This window comes from Diabrotica virgifera, chromosome 4, assembly GCF_917563875.1.
Source record: "Diabrotica virgifera virgifera chromosome 4, PGI_DIABVI_V3a".
In the NCBI taxonomy this organism is placed as follows: Eukaryota; Metazoa; Arthropoda; class Insecta; order Coleoptera; family Chrysomelidae; genus Diabrotica; species Diabrotica virgifera.
In genome coordinates this window covers 3164761-3189292 of record NC_065446.1, presented here as the reverse complement: position 1 = coordinate 3189292, position 24532 = coordinate 3164761, and the positions used below count along the sequence as shown (strand labels likewise).

At 33.8% G+C, this 24532-nt stretch overlaps 1 protein-coding gene across 1 annotated transcript in view; it reads left to right on the top strand.

Moving 5' to 3' along the window:
• Window positions 1-24532, top strand: part of LOC126882877 (rho-related GTP-binding protein RhoU-like) — a 185718-nt gene that overhangs the window by 144979 nt on the left and 16207 nt on the right. Inside the window, exon 2 of the mRNA XM_050647936.1 lies at window positions 1135-1193. Within this exon, the coding sequence (XP_050503893.1) occupies window positions 1135-1193 (59 nt within the window). The remainder of the gene's footprint in view (window positions 1-1134; window positions 1194-24532) is intronic.

The window sequence follows — 24532 nt, the reverse complement described above, 5'->3', positions numbered from 1 at the left end:
TGAAAGAATAATACAACTAGGTTACATTGACAGTTTTTAACGTCATTCTGGGTTGCTCTTGAATTCAGTTGTCAGTTGGCCATTGAAATCCAATATGTGAGGTTTTCTCCAAAAAAATTCCAACCACGTGGGAAGAGTCCTGTGTTGCCCTGGGTAACATCCAGGCATATCTAGAACATCAATTGCATTTTATAAAAATATGTTAACATAATCTTTTACATTTAAAGACCCAACACATTTTGGTGGCTCAGACATGCTATTTTTTGTAAGTATGGCCTCTTGTTTTTTAAAACCTCTGTCAATTTTTTAACTTTTTCTCAATTAATTAGGTTATACTTAATTTTGGGGCTTTTAGAACACTGATGATGGATTTTTTAATCCGAAAACGTTTTGTCTTGTGACCCTTATAATTTAGGGTATTTTAAAATATACCTTTTACAACAAATCTAGTGTTTTTGTCAGTAAAAGGGTTTCGTCAAAAATAAAAAATAAATGATTTTTTAAATTTATTATTATTTAAATAAAAGTTTATTTAAAAAATAGGTTTAATTTGAAGTTAATTTTGTAAGCGATTTATAATAAGCTGTTCCAACGGATCTTTGCACAAACGTAATGATTGATTTGCAAACAAGTTAAACCAAAACATTAAGTGAAACGTACATTGGCATAGGCACAAAATTTCGTGCCAATGATTTTTAAATGCATTCATTTTTTTTTTGGAACTGTAAAAAAACTAATAAATATTTTTAAAAAATTTAAAGCAGAATGAAAGATTACGTTAATACCAAGGGCCGAAACTCCCTTAGAATAAACAAAAAGTTTCTTTTGCATGAGATTTAAAGTTAAAGAACATACTCAATTTTCTCTTTTTTTTCCCCCCCTGTAACTTATTAAAATAAACATTATAGAGGTTTTCAGGGACTTTCGGTCCTCGGTATTAATGTAATCTTTCATTGCCTTTAAATTTTTCAAAAATATTTATTAGTTAGGTACCTGAAATTCTTTTTCAATTTTTTACGTAGCACCGCTGTTATATGTCGCTACCTCCTAAATAAACAACCTTTGAACACCTGAGCTTTTAGACTGGTTCAGTCATTGGATGTTCCGACTTATGCCATTTTTTTTCTTTTGCAGTTCAAGTGCAGGTGAATGGTAAGCCTGTGAGGGTAGAGCTCTGTGATACAGCTGGAGAGGTAAGAAGCTTTATAATTTTATAGTATAGTGTATTTTTTTCTTTCTTTGTGCAGGTAGATGACAGACGGGTCATTTCTTGTTCGGCATTGAAATAGAAAATATAAATAGAAATATGATTAACGGTTTACAATAAGACCTTGTACTTGGTAGTTATGGTCCATACATTAGAGTATGGAAAATTTTTTACCCTAAATTTTCCATGCTCTAAGGTCCATACGTAACATAAAATTATGCTTCTTCTTACGGTGTCGTATCCTTAAAGCGTCGTTTAAACACAACGATAAGTCACAGCAACTAGTTGTGATGACAAGTTGAAACACTGTTTAGACGCTGCGATTCAATGCGATACCACCTTCAACCCAACTCCAACTTTGATAAGTTGTGCGATGCACCGTTTACACACAATGATAAGTTGCAACAACTCGATTGACCTTGATAAGTTGTTTGATTTATCGCTGTGTTTAAACGATCCTTAAGGACGTTGGCCATTACATTTGCACATTTAGTCTTATTTGCAGCCGCCCTGAATAATTCTATGTATAAGGAGGTCATATTCGTCCATAATATGCTTAGCGAATAATATGACAATAATATTAGATGCCAATGACAAGTGGAATCATTTTGAATGGATTGCATGTGAGAGTTCATTTTGAATGAAGTTAAAAACAGATGTACTCTCAATCATTGAATTGAGAGTACATCTCATCATGATTAAGAGTACGTCTGTTTTTTACTTCATTTAAAAGTGTAATAATATACTGTTTTATAATTTTTTGGGAAAAATTTAGTAAATAAATTTATATCAAAGACAACGAAATTATAGATTTTCATCGCCCTGTATATGACCAAAAATTGTAATACGATAATTTAGTTGGTAATCAGTGTTTCGCGGAAAAGTGAAATCGTTAAGAAGGTGGTTTTCTTAATGAGTTTTTGAACGGACTTAAACAATGGTGCGGTCAGATTAGACAATACCGTTTATTTCGCTTTGCAATGGACAATAAGACATTTTATAAAAAATTTGAAGAAGGTTAAGCGGTAAACAAATTTATTGAGTTTAGAATGTAAGGCTTTTATTTAGCATTTGGAAACGACGAAAGTAATTTGATGTCTCCGAGAATTTAACAAAATGGAAAGTTGTATACAAGTTAAATTGGTTCTTTAGAAATGATAATATGGGTAGTGGGTAGAAAGGATATTTTGTGATTGGTGGAAAATGATGGATAAAAGGGATGAGAGTGTTGAGTCTGATTTTGACGAGAGAAAAAAGAAGCACTGTGAAATGAATATTTGAAGACAGTAGTCCAGTTTTTGAAAAGTGAGAAGTCAGTATAAAGTGGTGAAGTTGGCCTTTGCGAACAGAATCAAGTTGAAACGAAATCGTTCACCGAGTTGAGAAGTTAATTTTCTTAATTTTCCTGGGACCGAGGAAGATTCCTGTTTCTGTCTAGAACGAGTAGCCGATTGGTATCTATTTGCACAAGATATCGAGCAGAAAGAAAACTGAGTCGAGAAGTCGAGCGAGTCCTGTTTGTTTGTTTGTGAAGCAGTTTGGACGAGAGGGATCTTTCGCAACAACCTAAGAGTACGTGTGGGAGAATCGAGGACGACGCAATCAGGAAAAATAAGTAGAGAAGAAACAAAAAGGTTAGTCAAATCATTTGTGAAACGGAGAGAGTTTGTTTATATACACACCATATTTGCTTAATTTTTGTATTGAACAGTTCTATAACATAATTAATCATTCCAAATTTTAAAAAAGAAATAGATAATCAATTCAAAAAGAGAAAAGTAAATTTTATTAAATTTTGTAAGAATAAATAACAAATTATTTAAATAAATTTGTCTTTGTTAAAACAAAGGAGATATCAGAATTAAAGCTTAATTTAGTAGATGAGAAATAGTTGCAACAAATTTAGATTTTAGCATATTTTTGAAATCCTATGTTTATAGTATATCGGATAAATAAATAGTATGTTTTAACATTTATATGTCAAAGTGTGTTTAATTCCCCTATTCTGTCCTGGATGGAGTAAGCAACTAGAGATACCAGAAGCCACAAACCAAAGGTAAAACATCAACAATAAAATAGCCCTTAGAATAAAGTTTATTAGAAAATTTAATTTAAATTTGGTTTTGTTTTCCATAAGCAGTAATTAAAATAATTGAGTAATTAATTAAATTAAGAATTTGCTCATCAGTCTCATAAAAGAGAGAAATACAGAGCATAACAATACAGAAGGCATTAATAAGGGCTGGAAAAGAAAATTAAAAGCCTGAACAGACAAATAAAAATCAGAAGTGGATAACTTCGGAAATTCTAGCATTAATGGAAGAGAAGTGAAAAGCTAAAAAGAGAAATGAGCCAAAGTACTAAGAACTACAAAGTAGAAATAAAGTAGAGATAAAAAAGGCCAAGGAAAAGCAGTTAATAGACCAATGCATAGAAACAGATGAGTATGGCAGAAAATACGAGAGCTTCAGTATGCGTAAAAAAATAAAAGAACTAACAAATACCAAAAAGCGAGCACACCACTGGCGAAGCGCCCATGTAACCACTGTTACCATTGGTAACAGTTAAAAATCTTGCAATAAATATTTTATGACTGTTATGAAATAATTCCATTTATATTTTTTACCAACAGAAATATTTGTTAATAGTACCTAATTCAGTAAATAGCCAACTAGACGCACGAAAATATTGGCGAGATATGTGAATCCATTGCACGTTATTATGTGCTGTTACCAATACTGGCAGTGGTAACGCAGGAGAAACCTCGCTATCGCTCGGGACTAGCCCGTTTCTGAAAATTTTGAAGGAGCGACGGCTCTGTTAGAGACGGCGCGCGGGCACGCTGTGTATATCAGTATTGTAACCATTTTGAGGATCGGTAACATTAGTTTAGTACCTATTACAGATTACAGTGTGCGTGCATTTAAACATGGAAGAGTGTTGCTACGTATTGCGTAATTGATCAACTACTCGAAAAGTTATTCTCCTTGTATATTTTTTTATATATAATTTTGAAGAAAAAAAATGATATTATTGAAAATGGAAGAATTAAAATATGAACAATAGTTTTCAAAATCTATTCTTTTTCCTACTTGTTCATTTTTTTATGTTAATTTTATGGTAGAATAATATGTTTAGTTTGTTTATTATTTATTGTTATACCTGTTACATATACATAATTACATACATATAATTTGGGAATAGTGATTTGTTTAATTTTATCCCACAGGATTGAAAACAAAAACTTATATTTGGGAGGTTCAAAATAATTTTTTTTTAATAAGATTTTTTTACATCTGGTTTGGTAACACTTTAGAAAAAGTCACGCGCCGCCACTGGAGCACACTATGGCATACTTACAGTTGAAAATGCAGATACTCATTGCAGATATCAAAAATAAACTAAGATTTTGGCAGGAATACATAATGAAAATATTCAACGATGATAGAATGATACAAAAAGAAGCATTTATAAAAATGAAAAAAATGTTTTTTAATCGAGACCTTTCTCTGGATCTGAGGACCTGATGGAGCTTTAAGATGCTACATGTTCTCGACTTTGTTGCATGGAATGGATAGCTGGACACTAAAAGTGGACAATTTAAAGAAGTTGGAAGCATTTGAGATGTGGCGCTATAGAAGGATTTTGAAAATACCATGGATCCAACGAGTTGCAGATGCAGAAATCTAAAGAAGGCTACAAAAGGATTGCGAGGTCATAAAGAACATCAAAACAAGAAAGCTGGAATATTTAGGCCACATTATCAGAGGTGCGAAATATGAGATTAAGGCTCATAATGCAAGGTAAAATTAAGAGAATGGTATAGTTGCGGCTCAGTAGATCTTTTCGGAGCAGCCGCCAATACGATACGGATAGCTGTGATGATAGCCAACCTTCGAGAAGAGAAGGAACTACAAGAAGAAGAAGTTGTATTAACTCGGAAGTTTTAAAAATTCTTGTACAAAAATCAGACAAGAAGGCGATACTTTTTCTGCCTTAAATGGCGCTGTACAATACCTCAAGACCAGGAATGACTTTTAAAATTTTGCCTTGGACGCAGAGAGCAGAGAGAAAGTAATTGAAGAAAAAGAGTTGGAGCACTTTGGGACTTGACAACGTTATTGTGATAAGTAGTTTAAAGGCCAAGTTTACTTCTACCAATAATTTCCGGCAATTTAGAACCATTCTTAGAATATTAAATATATTTGCTCTTACTATTAATTCAAGGCTATATGCAGTAGTACCTCGACATACGAGAGTAATTCGTTCCGTAACCTTGCTCGTATGTCAAAGCAATTTTCCCCATTGAAATTAACTGAAATGTCATTAATCCGTTCCAGTCCCAAAAAAACCACCTTAGTTGTTTTTGTTAAGTGTTTTTAAATAAGAAAAATGGTTTTACAAGAAGAAACATTTATTTATATGCACATAACAAAAAATATATACATATTCTGTAAAAACATAAGAAAAAGTGAGGTGCTTATGGAAGCGCTTAATTTTCGTCAGTGGTCTTCGCTTTTTTCGTCACACTTTGCTCATTTTCATCTCCAGCTCCTTTAAAAAAACTGTCCAAAGAGGTTTGTTTCTTCCTCCCTTTCATAATATTGCAGAAATGTGTTGGGCATGTTTCGTTGAACAACTCCGATACACGGCCAGTTGTAGCTTTTTCGGGGAACGCGAAATACGAATTTTTGTCGGATTTAATTTACAATGTCTATTTAATTTGTTGGTCTAAGTAATAGTCACGTACAGACCCGTGAAATGATCTTTATGCCGGGACCGTAAAGATCTATTATCAGTAAAACTACCTTTTATTTTATAATACAAGGTAGGTAGTCAAAAAAGGCATGAATTTTAATAAAAACGGTTACACGTATCTCAAATTTTGCTCTCAGCTCAAAGCAAAACATCGCTCGCTCGGCGGCTCGTATCTCAAAACACTCGTATATTAGGGCGCTCGTATATTGAGGTACCACTGTACATGTACCATGAAAGTTCGTATTCAATATCACTTAGTACCTCTGGTTTAATACCACAATTAAAAAAAATTAAATCAGTAACGAAATAGGTACAAGCAGCATTTTGTATTGTTTCTTGATATAAATTTCCTAGACTTTCTGAAAGCTGTTTATGATTGTCACCGTCACACAATAATTATCTCCAAGCTCTCGTGTATTACACGAATAACAAATATCATTATACAAATATAAAACCAGTGTTAAATTATAAGTATTACAAATCATAATTACCACCTGCAGCGAAAGCCAAGAGTGAATTGTTTCTTCTGTAATTTGAAAGCTAATATCTTTGGATTGCCTTTCGAATATTACACACAATACAGCCCAGATTCTCGGCCTTAGAAGATTGCCTGTGTCATAACATAAAAAATCTAACAGGTTTCGTGCGTACTTGTGTGTTCTAAGTGGAGTGTACAAAGTGACCGCAAAAACTATTTAAAGTGTAATACACAGTAAATATTAGTCATACAAGTCTACATTTATACCTGGTTCTTATTCACAAGAAATATGAATAAGGACATTTACTTAAAATTAATCAGATTAGTCCTGTCGCCAGTGGGGGTACAACGGCCTCCTTAATTCAGGTGGAACTACCCAAGTTTTTTTTTATGTATTTTGAGCTGTCTGTAGAACACGAATTTGGGTAACAGTCGATCCGGATGTCGATAAGATTGTTATAAACAAAGAACTTGAGGAATCACATAACAGCGATTTTTCGCAAAACAAAACATGTTTTTAAATTTTTTGGGTCATTTTAACCAAAAATTCTTAGCAAAAAATTCAAATGCGGTAAGCAATTCTGTTTACCGCATTTGAAAGTTCAAGTCAAATTCTATCGATTTTGATTACTTTCATTGCTAAAAATTTGTTTTTTTGTTAAACAAAGCTATAAAGATTGATTAGTAGGGCAAAGCTCCGTAGATCCATTATAGTAATGTATAGCGATAAAAGTTAATAACAAAAATTGTAGCCAACGTTGAGCTTCACATTAAAAAATTAGTTAGAATTTTACAGGGTGTTCGATAACATAGTGGCAGATCAAACTTTTTTTTTAATGGAACACACTATATTTTATTTTATATTCGAAATCTTCTTAACTTCTCCATTACGAAAGTTATAACAAATTTTATATGAAAATCGTAACAAGTTCAACTCCCTGTATAAATAAAAATAAGCACAACGGCAATGTTTTATTGATGCCATATTTTTTTACTTATTGTCAAAATTTTCATAAATGATTGATATTCCTGATTTTCTTCATATTGAATACAGGGTGAGTCAAAAAGCAAGTACATTATTTTCTCAGTAATTTTAAATGAAACACCCTGCATTTTATATCACTATCGAAAAGTACTATTATCTTACTTTAATTTATATATAACATTCCCTATGTCTAAATTTATTAGTTTTTGAGATATTTTCATTCTCACAGCAAATTAATAATTACGGGTCTAAATCTTTCCAAATTTTAGGTAAGCCATGACTGAACTGTCTAAAGCTGACAATTTACGATTACTGATTATCAATCTGTTAGCAAAGTTGGCTACAATTTTTGTTATTAACTTTCATTGCTATCTATTACTATATCGGATCTACGGAGCTTTTCCACATTAATCAATCACCCTGAATGGATAAATCGATTTTTTTTATTTCAAACTATGTATTTTAAAAATGTGACTAATGCAATGATATTTTAAAGAACGTTAATAAATCGATATCTACAAATTGATGGTGGGTCAGTGGCATTAGACTGCAGACCGAGAGTTCCCTAGTTCTAACACGGCCGTTGCGTATCTTTCTTTAATTTTTTTAATAAATAATTAAAAGTTGATATACTTAAAATTCGTATTTTATAAGTTAATTATTATATACATATAAATATTATATCTACCATTTTAAACAACCGTGGTATTATAAAAACTACTTTTTTGTACTAGTGTAATTTTTAGAATTATAATTTTAACAGTTAATACACCTACTAAAAATTCATATTTTATTATTTCGTAACATGTTGTGTCCCATATATAACAAAACCGTGTTTTTATAAAAAGTACTTTTTTATTATAGTGTATTTATTAGAATTTTAAGCATTTTATATCGTCAAATTATTTTATATTCTCTCCTAAAAATAATAATAGTATACAGTGGAACCTCGATTATCCGTCAGGGCACCGGACCAAGGGTATGACGGATAATCGAAAAGACGGTTAACAGAACATTAAAAAAAATTAAACATTCATAGTACAGCTCTCAAATTTTATTTGTATGTTTTGTTTGACAATATAAGAGAGATTTGTGTTGCTGTGTTGCCATTTCAACGATTTCATTATCTGTCAACAATGGATAGCTTTTTGCGTCCTCATCACAAATTAACCATTCTTTTATGTCATCTTTAGGCCACGAAAACAAAACAGTTAATTCATTCTTAAAATATGGTGATAGCAAAACTGTACATTTCAGCGAATTTCACTTGGCCTATCGACTTATCGCAATGCTCAAACAAAATGAATTTATGACTCATTTTTTATTTCTGTAGTCAATATAACTTATGTACGGACTCTGACGGTTAACAGAGGTGACGGTTAATGGAGAGACGGTTAACAGAGGTGACGGTTAATGGAGAGACGGATAATCGAGGTTCCACTGTATTACTTTATGAGGCGGAGAAGCATGACTTTTCTTGACGCGCCCGATATTACGCGCCGAACGAAGTGAGGCGCGTAATAGAGGGCAAGTCAAGAAAAGTCGCTTCTTTGCCGAATAAAGTATACTATTTTTTCTTCAAACGTAGCAATTTTCAACCATAAATAGTACAATTCATACGCTATTTTTACTCGAAATTAACTGTGACAACTATCAAAGTCGTCTAGATGTTAGAAATTAAAATAATTAAGTCGTCGGAATGATTGCTGAAAGTTGTGCTCGACCATCAGTATCATCAACAATTACCAATGCGTATCAAGAGTCGGGAACATTTTTGCACGGTTTCAATTTTGAAAATGCCTCATTAACTAATTGTACTTTTAATATTACTATAAATAAAAATGATGTTTAATTGTTGTTAATGACATTTATATTGTTGCTTTGTGACATGTTTCATATTGTTGCCATGACAACATTTTTCCCTCCTCCTAAAGAAATGGGAAAAAAACTGCTGCCGGCGGAGACATCAAACTTTGACAGGATCAAGTTAGATAAGTAATGTCATCATTATTTGACGTTTGAAGAAAAAAACGTTTTATTATAAAAAAAGTTCTTTTTTATAAAAGTGTAATTATAAATATTAGATTCAGTGTAAATCAATAAAAAATACAGATATAATTCTGAATGACCACCTTACAGGTCTCTCCTCCTCCTTCAGATAAAAAGTATAAAGTTTACACGCATAGTAAAAAACAACAATCGAAAATAGCCAAAACAGCTGTAATTAAAATGCATTGTAATAAATTTTGTGCAAGTGTAGAAACCTGTATTTGTTTTTTTTATTATATTACATGGAATTCACTAGAAAATTAAAATTTTTCAAATTATTTCGAAACGTTGTTTATTTGCGTATTATTATTTTTATTTTTATCTACTAAAATTTGAGGAAAGATTTTTCTCTATATATTCTCTTATTTTTCTCCTAATAGATAAAAAAGAGGAAAAATGTAATTGAAAATTTTCCCATGGGTATTTCTCCTTTAAATGGTATGCAAATAAATAACCAGCATAAGTGAATAAACACCGATACCTTTACAACATACATCTAGTTGTAACATTTAGTTTCGTGTAAGGTGTGTTTTAGAGATGAAGTCAGTTATGTAGAAACGACTATTTTTATTTTAAACCTCAAGGTAGTAACAGTCGTGCGAATGCCATATTATGCCAACTGCACCCGACTTTTATATTTTTGATTGAAAGGTATCAAATCAAGACAATCATTAACAATACACGGCGTTATTGGAGAACACTTCAAGGTTTTAGTCTATATTTGTATGCAATTTAATGATCAAGTGGCATCTTAATGTAGCAATTAGTAATATCGTAGTAATACTTTTATAATATGTATATGCAAAAATTCATATTCTAAAAAATACACACGAAATCTTGATAGTAGAGGGCCAGCAGATCGAAAGAGTAAAAAAGTACACTTACCTAGGAACACTTATAACAGAAAATGATGACTACACTGCAGAAATCAAAAGTAAGAATCGAAAAAGCACGTTCTAATTTTATGAAAATGAAAAAGGTCCTATGTAGCAAATATTTAACATTAGCTCTTAAAGTACGCCTAACAAAATGTTACGTATACAGTGTACTATACTATGGAGTGGAATCATGGACGTTAAATGTAGAGACAATGAGACGACTTAACGCCTTTGAAATGTGGACCTATAGAAGAATTATGAGGGTTTCCTGGGTAGATAGAGTTACGAACAACGAAGTACTGAGAAGAATAGGTAAAGAGAGGAAAGTTGAACTTACATTTAAAGAAAGGAAACTACAGTATATCGGACATGTGATGCGGGGCGAGAAGTATGGTATCCTGCGACTCATAATGCAAGGAAAGATAGATGGCAGAAGAAGCATCGGAAGAAGACGAATTTCATGGCTGAATAACCTGAGAGAATGGTTTGGATGCAGCTCAAAACAACTATTTAGAGCTCCTGCCTCAAAAATTAAAATATCTATGATGATTGACAACCTCCGTCGCGGAGATGGCACCTGAAGAAGAAGAATACTTTATAGTAAAACTATATTTATATCTGAATGTTCAAAGAATTAAGAATATTTTATTTTTTAATTTACTAAAACAAGGCTGTAGTTTGGCCAGTCCTCTTATAAGGTGTCGAAGCATGGACATTAAACATATCCACCATTAATCGTTTGGAGGCCTTTGAAATGTGGCTGCACAGATGTACGCTAAAAATACCATGGACGGCTGTGCTGACAAATGTGGCAGTCCTTAAGAGAGCAAAAATGGTATTCGCGAGCTGCTTGATAATATTAAATGCATAAAGATGGCCTATTTTGGACACGTAGTAAGGGGAGACCGATATAATATTCTTCAAATTATTATGATGTGTAAAATCAAAGGACGCAGAGGAATTGGTAGAAAACAGGCGTCTTGATTGAAGAATATCAGGGAGTGAACAAGCATAAAGAAAGCAGAGCAGCTATTTAGAATAGCTCGAAACAGAGACAGTTTCGCCATGTTAATCGCCAACGTCAAGGGGACTTGATAGGACACGTTAAGAAGAAGACAACAATGTTCCAATTCATTTTATTTTATTTCAACTTTACTCTTTATTCGAAAAACATTTCGACCAATCCTACTTTTACAACCAAGTATACCATCTGTACATTGATCAAAATACAACGTTTGAACGTTTATTTTAGCTACAAAAAAAGACGAAGTGTTGCCGCCATGTAGGTAGTTAATATCTTTATTGCAACAAGTCAACAGTTAAAAATACTGCAAAAACCAAATCCACGTAATCTTTTTGTAATTTTATTCTTTGTTACAACACGTCTTAATGTTAGCGCCATGCCAAAGATAAAAAAGCAAAACGTCAGCCGGTGCGAGTTTTGCAGACGTTGTCAAACATTACCACATGTTTGTTTGCTTGTTTCTTAGTTAATGTTTAAATAATAAATACACAAGACAATAGTTTACATAAACTGGATTAGTAAGGACAGTTCCGGTAAGAAAATAATAAATAGCAATATAAGGCAATAATGACATATAAATTTTACTGTGGGAAGAGTATATTGGGAATTATTCTTTTCGTTCAGTTGAAATTTCAAGCATAACAATAACATGGTATAATAAACAGACATAAAATAAGCGTTGATGTCTTCTTTAGTTCGAAATGTCTCTTCATCACAATCATCAAGTATATTCAAATGGGAAATAAGCTACAATTTTACCTAAAAATGATTTTATTAACGTTTCGACGCCCAAGTCGGGTGTCGTTGTCAAAATACAAAATAATATATGTAAAATTGTGGCTTATTTCCCATTTGAATATACTTGATTATAAAAATGCCACAAGAAAATAGCTTCAGAACAACATCACAATCATCAATAGCTATTCCATCCATCGTCGAATTCTCTTTGTCCAACGGTGCTCTTCCATTCTTCCTGGGTCCTGCCAGTCGTGCCAGTTCAATTTTAACCTGGCAACCCTTTGGATTACATCTGTTACTTTTGAGTAAGCCTCCCTTAGGTGTGTCCATTCATCTTGGTTCGTTGTTTTTTGTATCCATTCGTGACCAACCATTCACTTGATGTCATCAGTCCATCTGGTTTGAGTTAAGGGGCGTTTAAACACAGCGATAAGTCACAGCAACTACTTGTGATGACAAGTTGCTGTGATTTGTTGAGATTGAAACGCTGTTTAGACGCTGCGATAAGTTGACCACAACAAGTTGAAGAGGGGACCATTGTGTACATTAGACCCTTTTAGACCCTTCAATGAATTATAACTAGTTTTCATCCTAAACAAATAGATCCTGTTACTTTCAAAATATAAAGGTTGGGTATGTTATACAGGGTATTTACAAAGTTATAACCAATTTTATATGAAAATCGTAACAAGTTCAACTCACTGTATAAATAAAAATAAGCACAACGGCAATGGTTTATTGATGCCATATTTTTTTATTTATTGTCAAAATTTTTAAAAATGATTGATATTGCTAATTTACTTTATATCTAATAAAGGGTGAGTTAAAACTCAAGTACATTATTTTTTCAGTAAAATTTAAATGAGATACCCTGTATTTTATATCACTATTAAAAACTACCATTACCATACTTTCATTTGTATACAACATTCCCTATGCGTACGTTCAGAGTGGAGCGAAGAAAGAGTGCGAGCAAAGAGCACGAGAATGGAGCGAAGAAAGAGTACGAGCAAAGAGCAAAGAAGTGCTAAACCAGAGTGGAAGCTGGTAGTTACGCGAGACGAGAGTTTAGTTCTTTCCCACGCGGCAGGCATAGATAGTTAATTTTTTTTTTTTAGATAACTCCTCATTGAAAACGTGGTACTTCCTAACTCGCAGAAAATGTTAGAGAATTCATCGTAAAGGGAGGTATACATATGCGCTCTGCTCGGTGTGCGAGCCGCTCGCGCGCAGCATATTCGTCAGATTAGTACGTGTTTTCAAGTGGCGCACAAACGGCACGCACACGGCGCACCACAATCTAACTTCTGTCGGTTTTTCAACAAAAGCTTTGATGGTTCGCAATACGTATTTGGACGGGTTTCCGAGTGGTTTGTTGGTTTTGGCGCGCCTGAGTTGAAAATATCAAAAAAAAAACATTCATAAATTAAAAATTAAACTTTGTTTCTGGTGAAGCAACACAGTTGGAAAAAGCAGATATAATATTATAATTGTCACCGGAAAGCGAAAAAGGTAACGCACAACTTGAAAGAACCTATAGATTTCTAGCTTCGTTTCTGGTGAAGCAACGCAGTTGGAACAAACAGATATATTATAATTGTGTCACCGGAAAGCGAAAAAGGTACCTCACAACTTGGAAGAGCCTATAGTTTTCTAACTTCGCTTCTGGTGAAGAAACGGAGTGGGAACAAGCAGATATATTATAATTGTGTCACCGGGAAGCAAAAAACCTAACGCACAACTTGGATGAATCTATAGTTTTCTAACTTCGTTTCTGGTGAAGCAATGGAGTTGGAACAAGCAGATGTATTATAATTGTGTCACCAGAAAGCGAAAAAGGTAACGCACAACTTGGAAGAACCTATAGTTTTCTAACTTTGCTTCTGGTGAAGCAACAGGGTTGGAACAACCAGATATATTATAATTGTGTCACCGGGAAGTGAAAAAGGTAACTCACAACTTGGAAGAGCCTATACTTTTCTAACTTCGCTTCTGGTGGAGCAACGGAGTTGGAACAAGCAGATGTATTATAGTTGTGTCACCAGAAAGCGAAAAAGGTAACGCACAACTTGGAAGAATCTATAGTTTTCTAACTTCGCTTCTGGTGAAGCAACAGGGATGGAACAACCAGATATATTATAATTGTGTCACCGGAAAGTGAAAAGGTAACTCACAACTTGGAAGACCCTATAGTTTTCTAACTTCGCTTCTGGTGAAGCAACAGGGTTGGAACAAGCAGATATATTATAATTGTGTCACCGGTAAGCGAAAAAGGTAACTCACAACTTGGAAGAACCTATAGTTTTCAGGGACTACCTTTTTCGCTTTCCGCTGACACAGTTATAATATTATCTGCTTGTTCCAACTGCGTTGCTTCACCAGAAACGAAGTTAGAAAACTATAGGTTCTTCCAAGTTGTGCGTTAACATATTCGCTTTCCGGTGACACAATTATAATATATCTGCTTGTTCCAACTGCGTTGCTTCACCAGAAACGAAGTTAGAAATATATAAGTTCTTTCAAGTTGTGCGTTACCTTTTTCGCTTTCCGGTGATAATTATAATATTCTGCTTGTTCCAACTTCGTTGCTTCACCAGAAACAAAGTTAAATTTTTAATTTATGAATGTTTTTTTTTTATATTGATAACGATTTCCGAAGTGAAAGTTGAAACGTCAAGTAAACTTGATTTCAAACTCAAATTGTGGCTTATGTCCAAATAAAATAGTAAATCTTATTTTGTATTTCTCACGCCGGTAAGAAGACAACAATGAAATGACCTTTTTTACATTGGTCCGCATGTATATTTTTTATTTTAGCTTCGAGACGGATAACGTCACTAGTATGTAAATGCCAAAAAATCATAATTTAAATATAAAAATCGACCTGTTTCCGGATTTTTTAGTCGTCGGTTTACGAAATAATGAATCTATTCCATTTGGTTTTGCCACACTGTAGAATGTAGAACTATGGAATCCTGAGAAAACTAATAGTATTTTTGAGAAATTTAAACGCATAATAAAAGATTTGCCTGAATTCAGGTTGCCTGGATGACACAATATGGAGAAATAAAAATATTGGAAAAGATATGAAAGGCAGAATTTACAAAACAGGCATCAGAACAATAATGACATACGCGGCAGAAACACGACCCGACACAGAGAGGACAAAAAGATTGCTCAAAACAGCGGAGATGAAAACCCTTCGAAAAATCGATGGCGAGACTCTATGGGACAGAGCTAAAAGTGCAGATATACGACAGAAGACAGGGTAAGAAACAGAACAATAGAATGGAATGACCACATAAGCCGAATGACAACAGAGTAGTCAGGACAGCGAGAGACGGTTTCCCAATAGGCAGACGATCAGTGGTAAGACCACGAAAACGATGGAACGACAACTTACTAGAGGCACATTGAAAAAACAGACAGCCATGTCTATACAAAAAGAAGAAGAATAATAATTTATGAAAATTTTGATAATAAATAAAAAAATGGCATCAATAATCCATTGCTTTTGTGCTTATTTTTATTTATACAATGAGTTAACTTGTTACAATTTTCATATAAAATTGGTTATAACTTTGTAAAATACCCTGTATAACATAACAATCCTTTATACATTTACATTTGTAATGGTGAAGTTAAGAAGATTTTGAATATAAAATAAAATACAGGTTGTTCCAATAAAAAAAATTAAGTTTGGTCTGCCACTATGTTATCGAACACCCTATGTAACATTCTAATTAATTTTATAAATGTGAATCTCAAAGTTGGCTACAATTTTTGTTATTAACTTTTATTGCTATTTATTACTATAACGGATCTACGTAGCTTTACCCCACTAATCAATCACCCTGTACATTATTTAATTGGATATGTAAATAAATTCTAATTCTGTAAGATTTTCCTAAATTGATGCAACCCAAGTCCAATGATAAATCGCTGTACCGTTTAGACACGACGATAAATTAAAACAACTCGATCCTTGTGATAAGTTGATGCAATCCGATACCAACCTCAACCCAACTCCAACTTTGATAAGTCGTGCGATGCACCGTTTAAAGGGTCGTTTAAACACAGCGATAAATCAAACAACTTATCAAAGTGAATCGAGTTGTTGCAACTTATCATTGTGTGTAAACGGTGCATCGCACAACTTATCAAAGTTGGAGTTGGGTTGAAGGTGGTATCGCATTGAATCGCAGCGTCTAAACAGCGTTTCAACTTGTCATCACAACTAGTTGCTGTGACTTATCGTTGTGTTTAAACGACGCTTAAGGGGCGTTTAAACACAGCGATAAGTCCAGCAACTAGTTGTGATGACAAGTTGCTGTGATTTGTTGAGGTTGAAACGCTGTTTAGACGCTGCGATAAGTTGACCACAACAAGTTGAAGAGGAGACCATTGTGTACATTAGACCCTTTTAGACCCTTCAATGAATTATAACTAGTTTTCATCGTAAACAAATAGATCCTGTTACTTTCAAAATATAAAGGTTGGGTATGTTATACAGGGTATTTACAAAGTTATAACCAATTTTATATGAAAATCGTAACAAGTTCAACTCACTGTATAAATAAAAATAAGCACAACGGCAATGGTTTATTGATGCCATATTTTATTTATTGTCAAAATTTTTAAAAATGATTGATATTGCTAATTTACTTTATATCTAATAAAGGGTGAGTTAAAACTCAAGTAGGTAGGTACATTATTTTTTCAGTAAAATTTAAATGGGATACCCTGTATTTTATATCACTATTAAAAAGTACCATTACCGTACTTTAATTTGTATACAACATTCCCTATTCGTCTGTCTACGCAAAAGAAAAGGTAATTAAAAATGCGTGATCAAGGGATCAGGCACGTCAACTTCTGTCGGTTTTTCAACAAAAGCTTTGATGGTTCGCAATACGTATTTGGACGGGTTTGCGAGTGGTTTGTTGGTTTTGGAGCGCCTGAGTTGAAAATATCAACAAAAAACATTCATACATTAAAAATTTAACTTTGTTTCTGGTGAAGCAACACAGTTGGAAAAAGCAGCTGATATAATATTATAATTGTCACCGGAAAGCAAAAAAGGTAATGCACAACTTGGAAGAACCTATAGTTTTCTAACTTCGCTTCTGGTGAAGCAACAGGGTTGGAACAACCAGATATATTATAATTGTGTCACCGGAAAGTGAAAAAGGTAACTCACAACTTGGAAGAGCCTATAGTTTTCTAACTTCGCTTCTGGTGAAGCAACGGAGTTGGAACAAGCAGATATATTATAATTGTGTCACCGGGAAGCGAAAAAGGTAACGCACAACCTGGAAGAACCTATAGTTTTCTAACTTCACTTCTGGTGAAGCAACAGGGTTGGAACAACCTGATATATTATAATTGTGTCACCGGAAAGTGAAAAAGGTAACTCACAACTTGGAAGACCCTATAGTTTTCTAACTTCGCTTCTGGTGAAGCAACGAGTTGGAACAAGCAGATATATTATAATTGTGTCACCGGTAAGCGAAAAAGGTAACGCACAACTTGGAAAAACCTATAGTTTTCAGGGACTACCTTTTTCGCTTTCCGGTGACACAATTATAATATATCTGATTGTTCCAACTGCGTTGCTTCACCAGAAACGAAGTTAGAAAACTATAGGCTCTTCCAAGTTATTCGTTACCTTTTTCGCTTTCCGGTGACACAATTATAATATATCTGCTTGTTCCAACTGCGTTCCTTCACCAGAAACCAAGTTGGAAATCTATAGGTTCTCCCAAGTTGTGCGTTACCTTTTTCGCTTTCCGGTGACACAACTATAATATATCAGCTTGTTCCAACTGCGTTGCTTCACCAGAAACGAAGTTAGAAATATATAAGTTCTTTCAAGTTGTGCGTTACCTTTTTCGCTTTCCGGTGACAATAATTATAATATTCTGCTTGTTCCAACTGCGTTGCTTCACCAGAAACAAAAGTTAAATTTTTAATTTATGAATGTTTTTTTATATACTGATAACGATTTCCGAAGTGAAACTCGAAACGTCAAGTAAACTTGATTTCAAACTCGAATTGTGACTTATGTCCAAATAAAATAGTAAATCTTATTTTGTATTTCTCACGCCGGTAAGAAGACAACAATGAAATGACCTTTTTTACATTGGTCCGCATGTATATTTTTTATTTCAGCTTCGAGATGGATGACGTCACTAGTATGTAAATGCCAAAAAATCATAATTTAAAAATATGTCCGGATTTTTTAGTCGTCGGTTTACGAAATAATGAATTTATTCCATTTGGTTTTGCCACACTGTAGAACGTAGAACTAATAATAATTATTAAGTTACATAATATTTATTTAATTATAAAATTGCATAAAGTTATAAATTTAAAAAGCCATCGTCGTCATCTGAATAGGGAATCTTACTGATTCAAAAACAGCTTTCTTTGAAACACTTCAGATATCAGGACATCGAGATTCATTTTTCGGAAAAATAACAAAGAGTGCGAGCGGAGAAATCAAACTTGTTTGGTTTCGCTGTTTTGCTCTATGATTTCTGCCACTATGTTATCGAACACCCTATGTAACATTCTAATTAATTTTATAAATGTGAATCTAAAAGTTGGCTACAATTTTTGTTATTAACTTTTATTGCTATCTATTACTATAACGGATCTACGTAGCTTTACCCCACTAATCAATCATCCTGTACATTATTTAATTATATGTAAATAAATTCTAATACGGTAAGATTCTCCTAAATTGATACGACCCAAGTCCAATGATAAATCGCTGTACCGTTTAGACACGACGATAAATTAAAACAACTCGATCCTTGTGATAAGTTGATACCAACCTCAACCCAACTCCAACTTTGATAAGTCGTGCGATGCACCGTTTACACACAATGATAAGTTGCAACAACTCGATTGACCTTGATAAGTTGTTTGATATATCGCTGTGTTTAAACGATCCTTTACACACAATGATAAGTTGCAACAACTCGATTGACCTTGATAAGTTGTTTGATGTATCGCTGTGTTTAAACGATCCTTTATACTTCTCTAAAGCGTCGTTTAAACACAACGATAAGTCACAGCAACTAGTTGTGATGACAAGTTGAAACGCTGTTTAGACGCTGCGATTCAATGCGATACCACCTTCAACCCAACTCCAACTTTGATAAGTTGTGCGATGCACCGTTTACACACAATGATAAGTTGCAACAACTCGATTGACCTTGATAAGTTGTTTGATTTATCGCTGTGTTTAAACGACCCTTTATAATTTAGTGCTAATGACCATTCAACACTTCTCTTCGTCCAACGGTGTTCTTCCATTCTTTCTGTGTCCTGCCAGTTCCATTTTAACTTGGCAACCCTTTTGATTAAATCTGCTACTTTTGATAGTTTTCTTATTTGTTCATTGTATTTGCGATCTTCTTATTTACGTGCCATCTCCGCGACGGAGGTTGACAATCATCATGGCTATTCTTATCTTAGATGCTGCTAATCTAAATAGTTCGATTGATGTGCATCCGTACCAATCCCTCAAGTTACGCAACCATGAGATTCTTCTTCTTCCTACATTCTCTTGCCCTGGATTTTCCCTTGTATTGTTACAAAAGTGATTTTACGCGGTTGACTTTACTATTTTATTATTTATGTTTTTAGGCACTAAGTTTAATTTTAGTTTACTTTATTTATTTTTTAATAACTTACTTCTAAACAAATGAAAGACACTGAATTTATATCTTTTATTTTACAAACTATGGTATCTAATTTATGTATTACAGTAAATATATTAATTTATTTACATAATTACAAGTTCAAAAATATCGCGCCCGATACAAGTACACCGACGTATTCAAATTCACAACTAACTGCTAATTTACAAATCCCTCTTACAATGCTTAATCATCTCGAATACAAAAGAATGATCCGGAATAAACGAGTATTTACATATAAGGCACGTAAAATCGAATTTTGTAGTACAATAACAAAAGAACAATTATTAGGAAAAGGTATGTAAACAAACTCGGTCGAGATCTTTCTTAAAATTAGGGTCCTTCATAAATCAATCAACCACATAAATCATTGTATAAAAAAAGGTTCTCGGTAAACATTTTCGGCGCCTGTTAGTCCTGGAGTTGAAAACAGAGTAAGGTGACAATTGTGTCACAGTATAATTATAGTCTGTTCGCTAAACTCAGACGCAAATTTCTAGATATTTTAGTCGGTAATTTTGCCAATTTTAGTAAAATTGGCAAAAAATAATTACTAAATAGTTAATAATCACTAAATAGTTAGTAATTCTGCCAGTTTTTGCAAAATTGGAAAAAAAACAAAAAAATTATCGACTAAAATATCTAGCCAGTTGCGTCTGAGTTTAGCGAACCGACTATACACATGAAGTATGTTGTATTTCGGATTACGCATAACATGCCCCAGGTATTGCAGCTTTCGTGTCTTGATGGTTTCCAATATTTCCATTGTTTTGTTGACTCTGCTCATGATTTCGTTGTTTGCTCATGCCATGCTCGGTCCATGATATCTTCAGAATTCTTCTATACACCCACAGTTCAAATGCTTCCAACTTTTTAGCAGTCGACGCGTTAAGTGGATTTGTGTATTTGCGTCCGCTGAGCTTATTCAGCATTATCCGTTCCATACGTTTCTGACTTACTTAAAGTTTGTGGATTACGCTGTTGTTAAAAGTCCATATTTATGTAAGTCCCATATGTTAAAATCGGCCATACGTACTGATCGAAAGTTTCTGCCTTTAAAGTAATATGGTAAGTTTGATTAACTACTGTTATTTGTTATTTTCCAAATGCTAGGGAGCATCTATTTAAATCAGCCTTACAAAAGATATGACGGTTCGTTGAGTAATATGAGGGCTGCTTCTTTGACTTTTCTCTTTTTTATGTCTGTTTTTTTCTTCATGATTATTGATTAATCTTTTCATTGTCCTTCTCTGTGCTCTGTCCTTGTCCAAGCATTTTTGCATATCTAGGATTTCTCGAAGTATCTGTTCTTAATGTATATTTTATGCTCGTTTACCCTGACACTTAGTGGTCGTGCAGTTTCTCCCACAAAGAAATTGTTGCATTCACAGGGTATTTTGTAGATGCAGTTTTTGGATCTTTCTTGTGTGTTGTTGGGCTTGGTTTTTGACAGGATGGATCTCAGAGTTTTCGGAAAAGGAAGTGTATTATTGTCTTCCTCTTACATGGTGAATTTGATGGATTCTTCTTTATTGTTGATGTCCATCAGAACTTTGTTCAATGCGTTTGGTCCGTGGTGCAAATGGAGAACATATCATCTACATAATATCTCCACCATACTATGGGTTGTTTTTCTTTTTTGTGTACTGAGTTGTGTTCGAATTCCTCCATGTATATATCAGCTAGTAATGAAGATAGGAAGAGCCCATAGCTAATCCGAAATTTTGTTTATAGAAGTCATTGTCTTGTTGAAAATAAGTATTTTCTGTGCATTAAGTATTATCAGCTCCATGATGGCTGATACAATCGGTTTGGTTTTTGTTGTCAATCTCATCCCTTTCTAGTTTGTCTCTTATTATTTTTAGAGTTTTTTCCACTGGTACATTGGTGAAAAGACTTGTAATGTCAAAGCTAACTAGCACATTATTGGAATTATTAGCTAATTCTGCTAGTTTTTCTATGAAATTCTGTTAGTTTTTGATAAAAGATGTTGTGTAATAATGTGCTAGAGGTTGATTATGTCTAGAAGGAAATAAAACACTTTGCTGCAAGAAAAACCCTTACTGCTGCCAATTGGTCTGAAGGGGATATTCTCTTTGTGGATTTTTGGAACTCGGTATAAATGTGGTGTCCTGCTGTAGTGTGGTGTTAACATTCTTCTGTGCCAATCTGTTAGATATTCCCTAATTTTTTTTTTAATTTGATGGTCCAGTAATTTCTTTGGTGCTTTTTTTGTTTGGTATTAGGCTTGCTTGTAATCAATTCACGGTTTTTCTCTTAATATTGATTTTATGTCCATAAGTATGGTTGGGTTGCCCTTGTCAGCTGGTAGCGTTATTAATATGGACTCGTCTTCATTTAGATCTTTAATAGCTTTGAGTTCCTCTTTACTAACATTTGCTTTTGACTTTGTTTTTCTCTAATTCCTTTTTTTGCATAGTATATAGGTAGTACTCCTTCTTTCCATGTGTTGGTAGTACCTACTTGACACACTTTTTCTACTGCACTTATTATGTCTAGTTTGGGAACCGTTGGGCATGTTACAACATGCTTACATTTTGATAGCATCAGGTTCTCTGTTGCGTTCAACTGTATACAAACTATAAACTATACAATAATAAAAAACCGCCAAACGTCGTAAAAATAAGTGGCGCACACAATATTCGCGTTACAAAAGAGTACTGACTGACACCAATATGGACTGATTAGTAAGAAGCAACAAACAAAGTATACGGAAATGGAGCAGACCATATATTAAGACGACACATAGCTGAAGACTACCACAAACAACGAGAGGAAAGAGTATTGCTTTAAAAATGAGATGAAGTTTGAGTATCTAGGAGTAACCCTAACAAGTACAGGGGAAGTCAGCTAAAAAATTGTGAAGACTGTCGGAGCACTACGCAAACTACTAAGAGCAAAAGCCATCTCCAGAGGGGCAAAATTCAGACTATACCGAACAGTGATCTAGACCCTTAGGAGGCAAAACATGGGTTATGAAAAAAAATCAAAAAAATATGCTGAACATCTAGGAGCGGAGTGTCCTAAGGAAGAAATTTGGGGGAGAAGGGAAAGACGATTGGAGTAGACGAACAAATGTTTAGATCAAAGCTTTATCGGAAACCCGAAATTAGCCAGATCGTCACAACAAAGAGACTTAAATGGCTAGGTCATCTTGCGAGAATGACTGACGGAAGTTGGGCAAAGGACTCACTACTGAGAGGGGGAGGAAAGAACAGAAGAGAACGACCACGGAAAAAAATGCTAGAACCGTTTAAGGTGTAAGGAAAACCTTGAAGCAATCGGGATAACAAATTGGAAAACTGCTGTCATGGACAGAAGAAAATGGAGGAAAACACTAACACTTTATTTTAGTTTTAAATGCACTTACACAACTTTCTTTATGAAGATGCGTTCATAAAATTTAGTAAACGAAAAAATAAAATTCGAACATAATTACCCTACAAGCAAAAAATATTTTATATTCTATATAAACGTGTTCTACACTGTTTATCATTGTCATTTCAATAGCACTCGCATAATGATCCGAAGAAAGATTAACCGCACTCTTCTATTTTCGCTGTCAAGTCATAAAAAGCTGGTAGTTAATCTAAAGCTCGGCTAATTTCGTCCGCACGTTGACTTTGCTAAAAACAACGATTGCCACCACCATCACCTATGATTCACTAGAAAACTGCTATTGCTCATCCAGTTAATTATGGTATAAACCAGGTACAGAAATAGATATTATTAGTCTTTGTTGTTAGGTGGTATTGCGGTTGGACCTACCCTATGTTTATGTGCGTTTATGTATTGCGGAGAACGTTATTTCTCTTACAATCTTCCGTGAAGGAAAAGACACCATTGGATGTTCTTGAACACAGAGGCGGGGAATTTTTTTTTTCATAGTTTTATTTGTACTGTCAGTATTGACAATACGTATTTCTTATGAATATACAGTGATGAGCGCGCTAATAACCTGCCAAATATCGCAAAATATGATCAACATAATGCGTTGTGAAATATAAAAAGAGATGAAAATAGTAGAAGTGGGAAATGATAGGTAGAAACTTATAATTTAAATAACAGTACATTACCACTATGGATAGTTTCCACCTTTCGTATACGTTAGCTAGTTGACTTTAGTCATAATTGTACCCCAGTTTTTCAAAATTTTAGACTAAAATGGCTCCCTTTTTTATAATAAATTACTTTTAATGGGAAATAAGCCACAATTTTACCAAAAAAATGATTTTATTAACGTTTCGAAGCCCAAATCGGGTTTCGATGTCAAAATACGAAATTTGGGCTTTGATTTGGGCTTCGAAACGTTAATGAAATCATTGTTTTGGTAAAATTGTGGCTTATTTCCCTTTTTTTATTTCCCTCTTTATATTTATCTTTTCGCTTCTTCAATTTTCTTCCCGCCAGACTATTTCTGTCGTATCTAAATTCAAAACAAAACCATACCTTCCCATGCCTTTCAAAATGTCTGTGTAAATTAAAATACAGGGATGTTGCCTCTCTCCTACGCTGTTCAAAATTTACATCCAAAAAGAGCTACAACTATGGATGAAAAAGTGCTCGAGAATGGGAGTAGAAATTGAAGAGGACGGACTGTATACTTTGCTATTTGCAGATGACCAAGTGCTAGTGGCAAATGATGCAGAAGACATAACATTCATGACAAGAAAGCTAATCGAAGA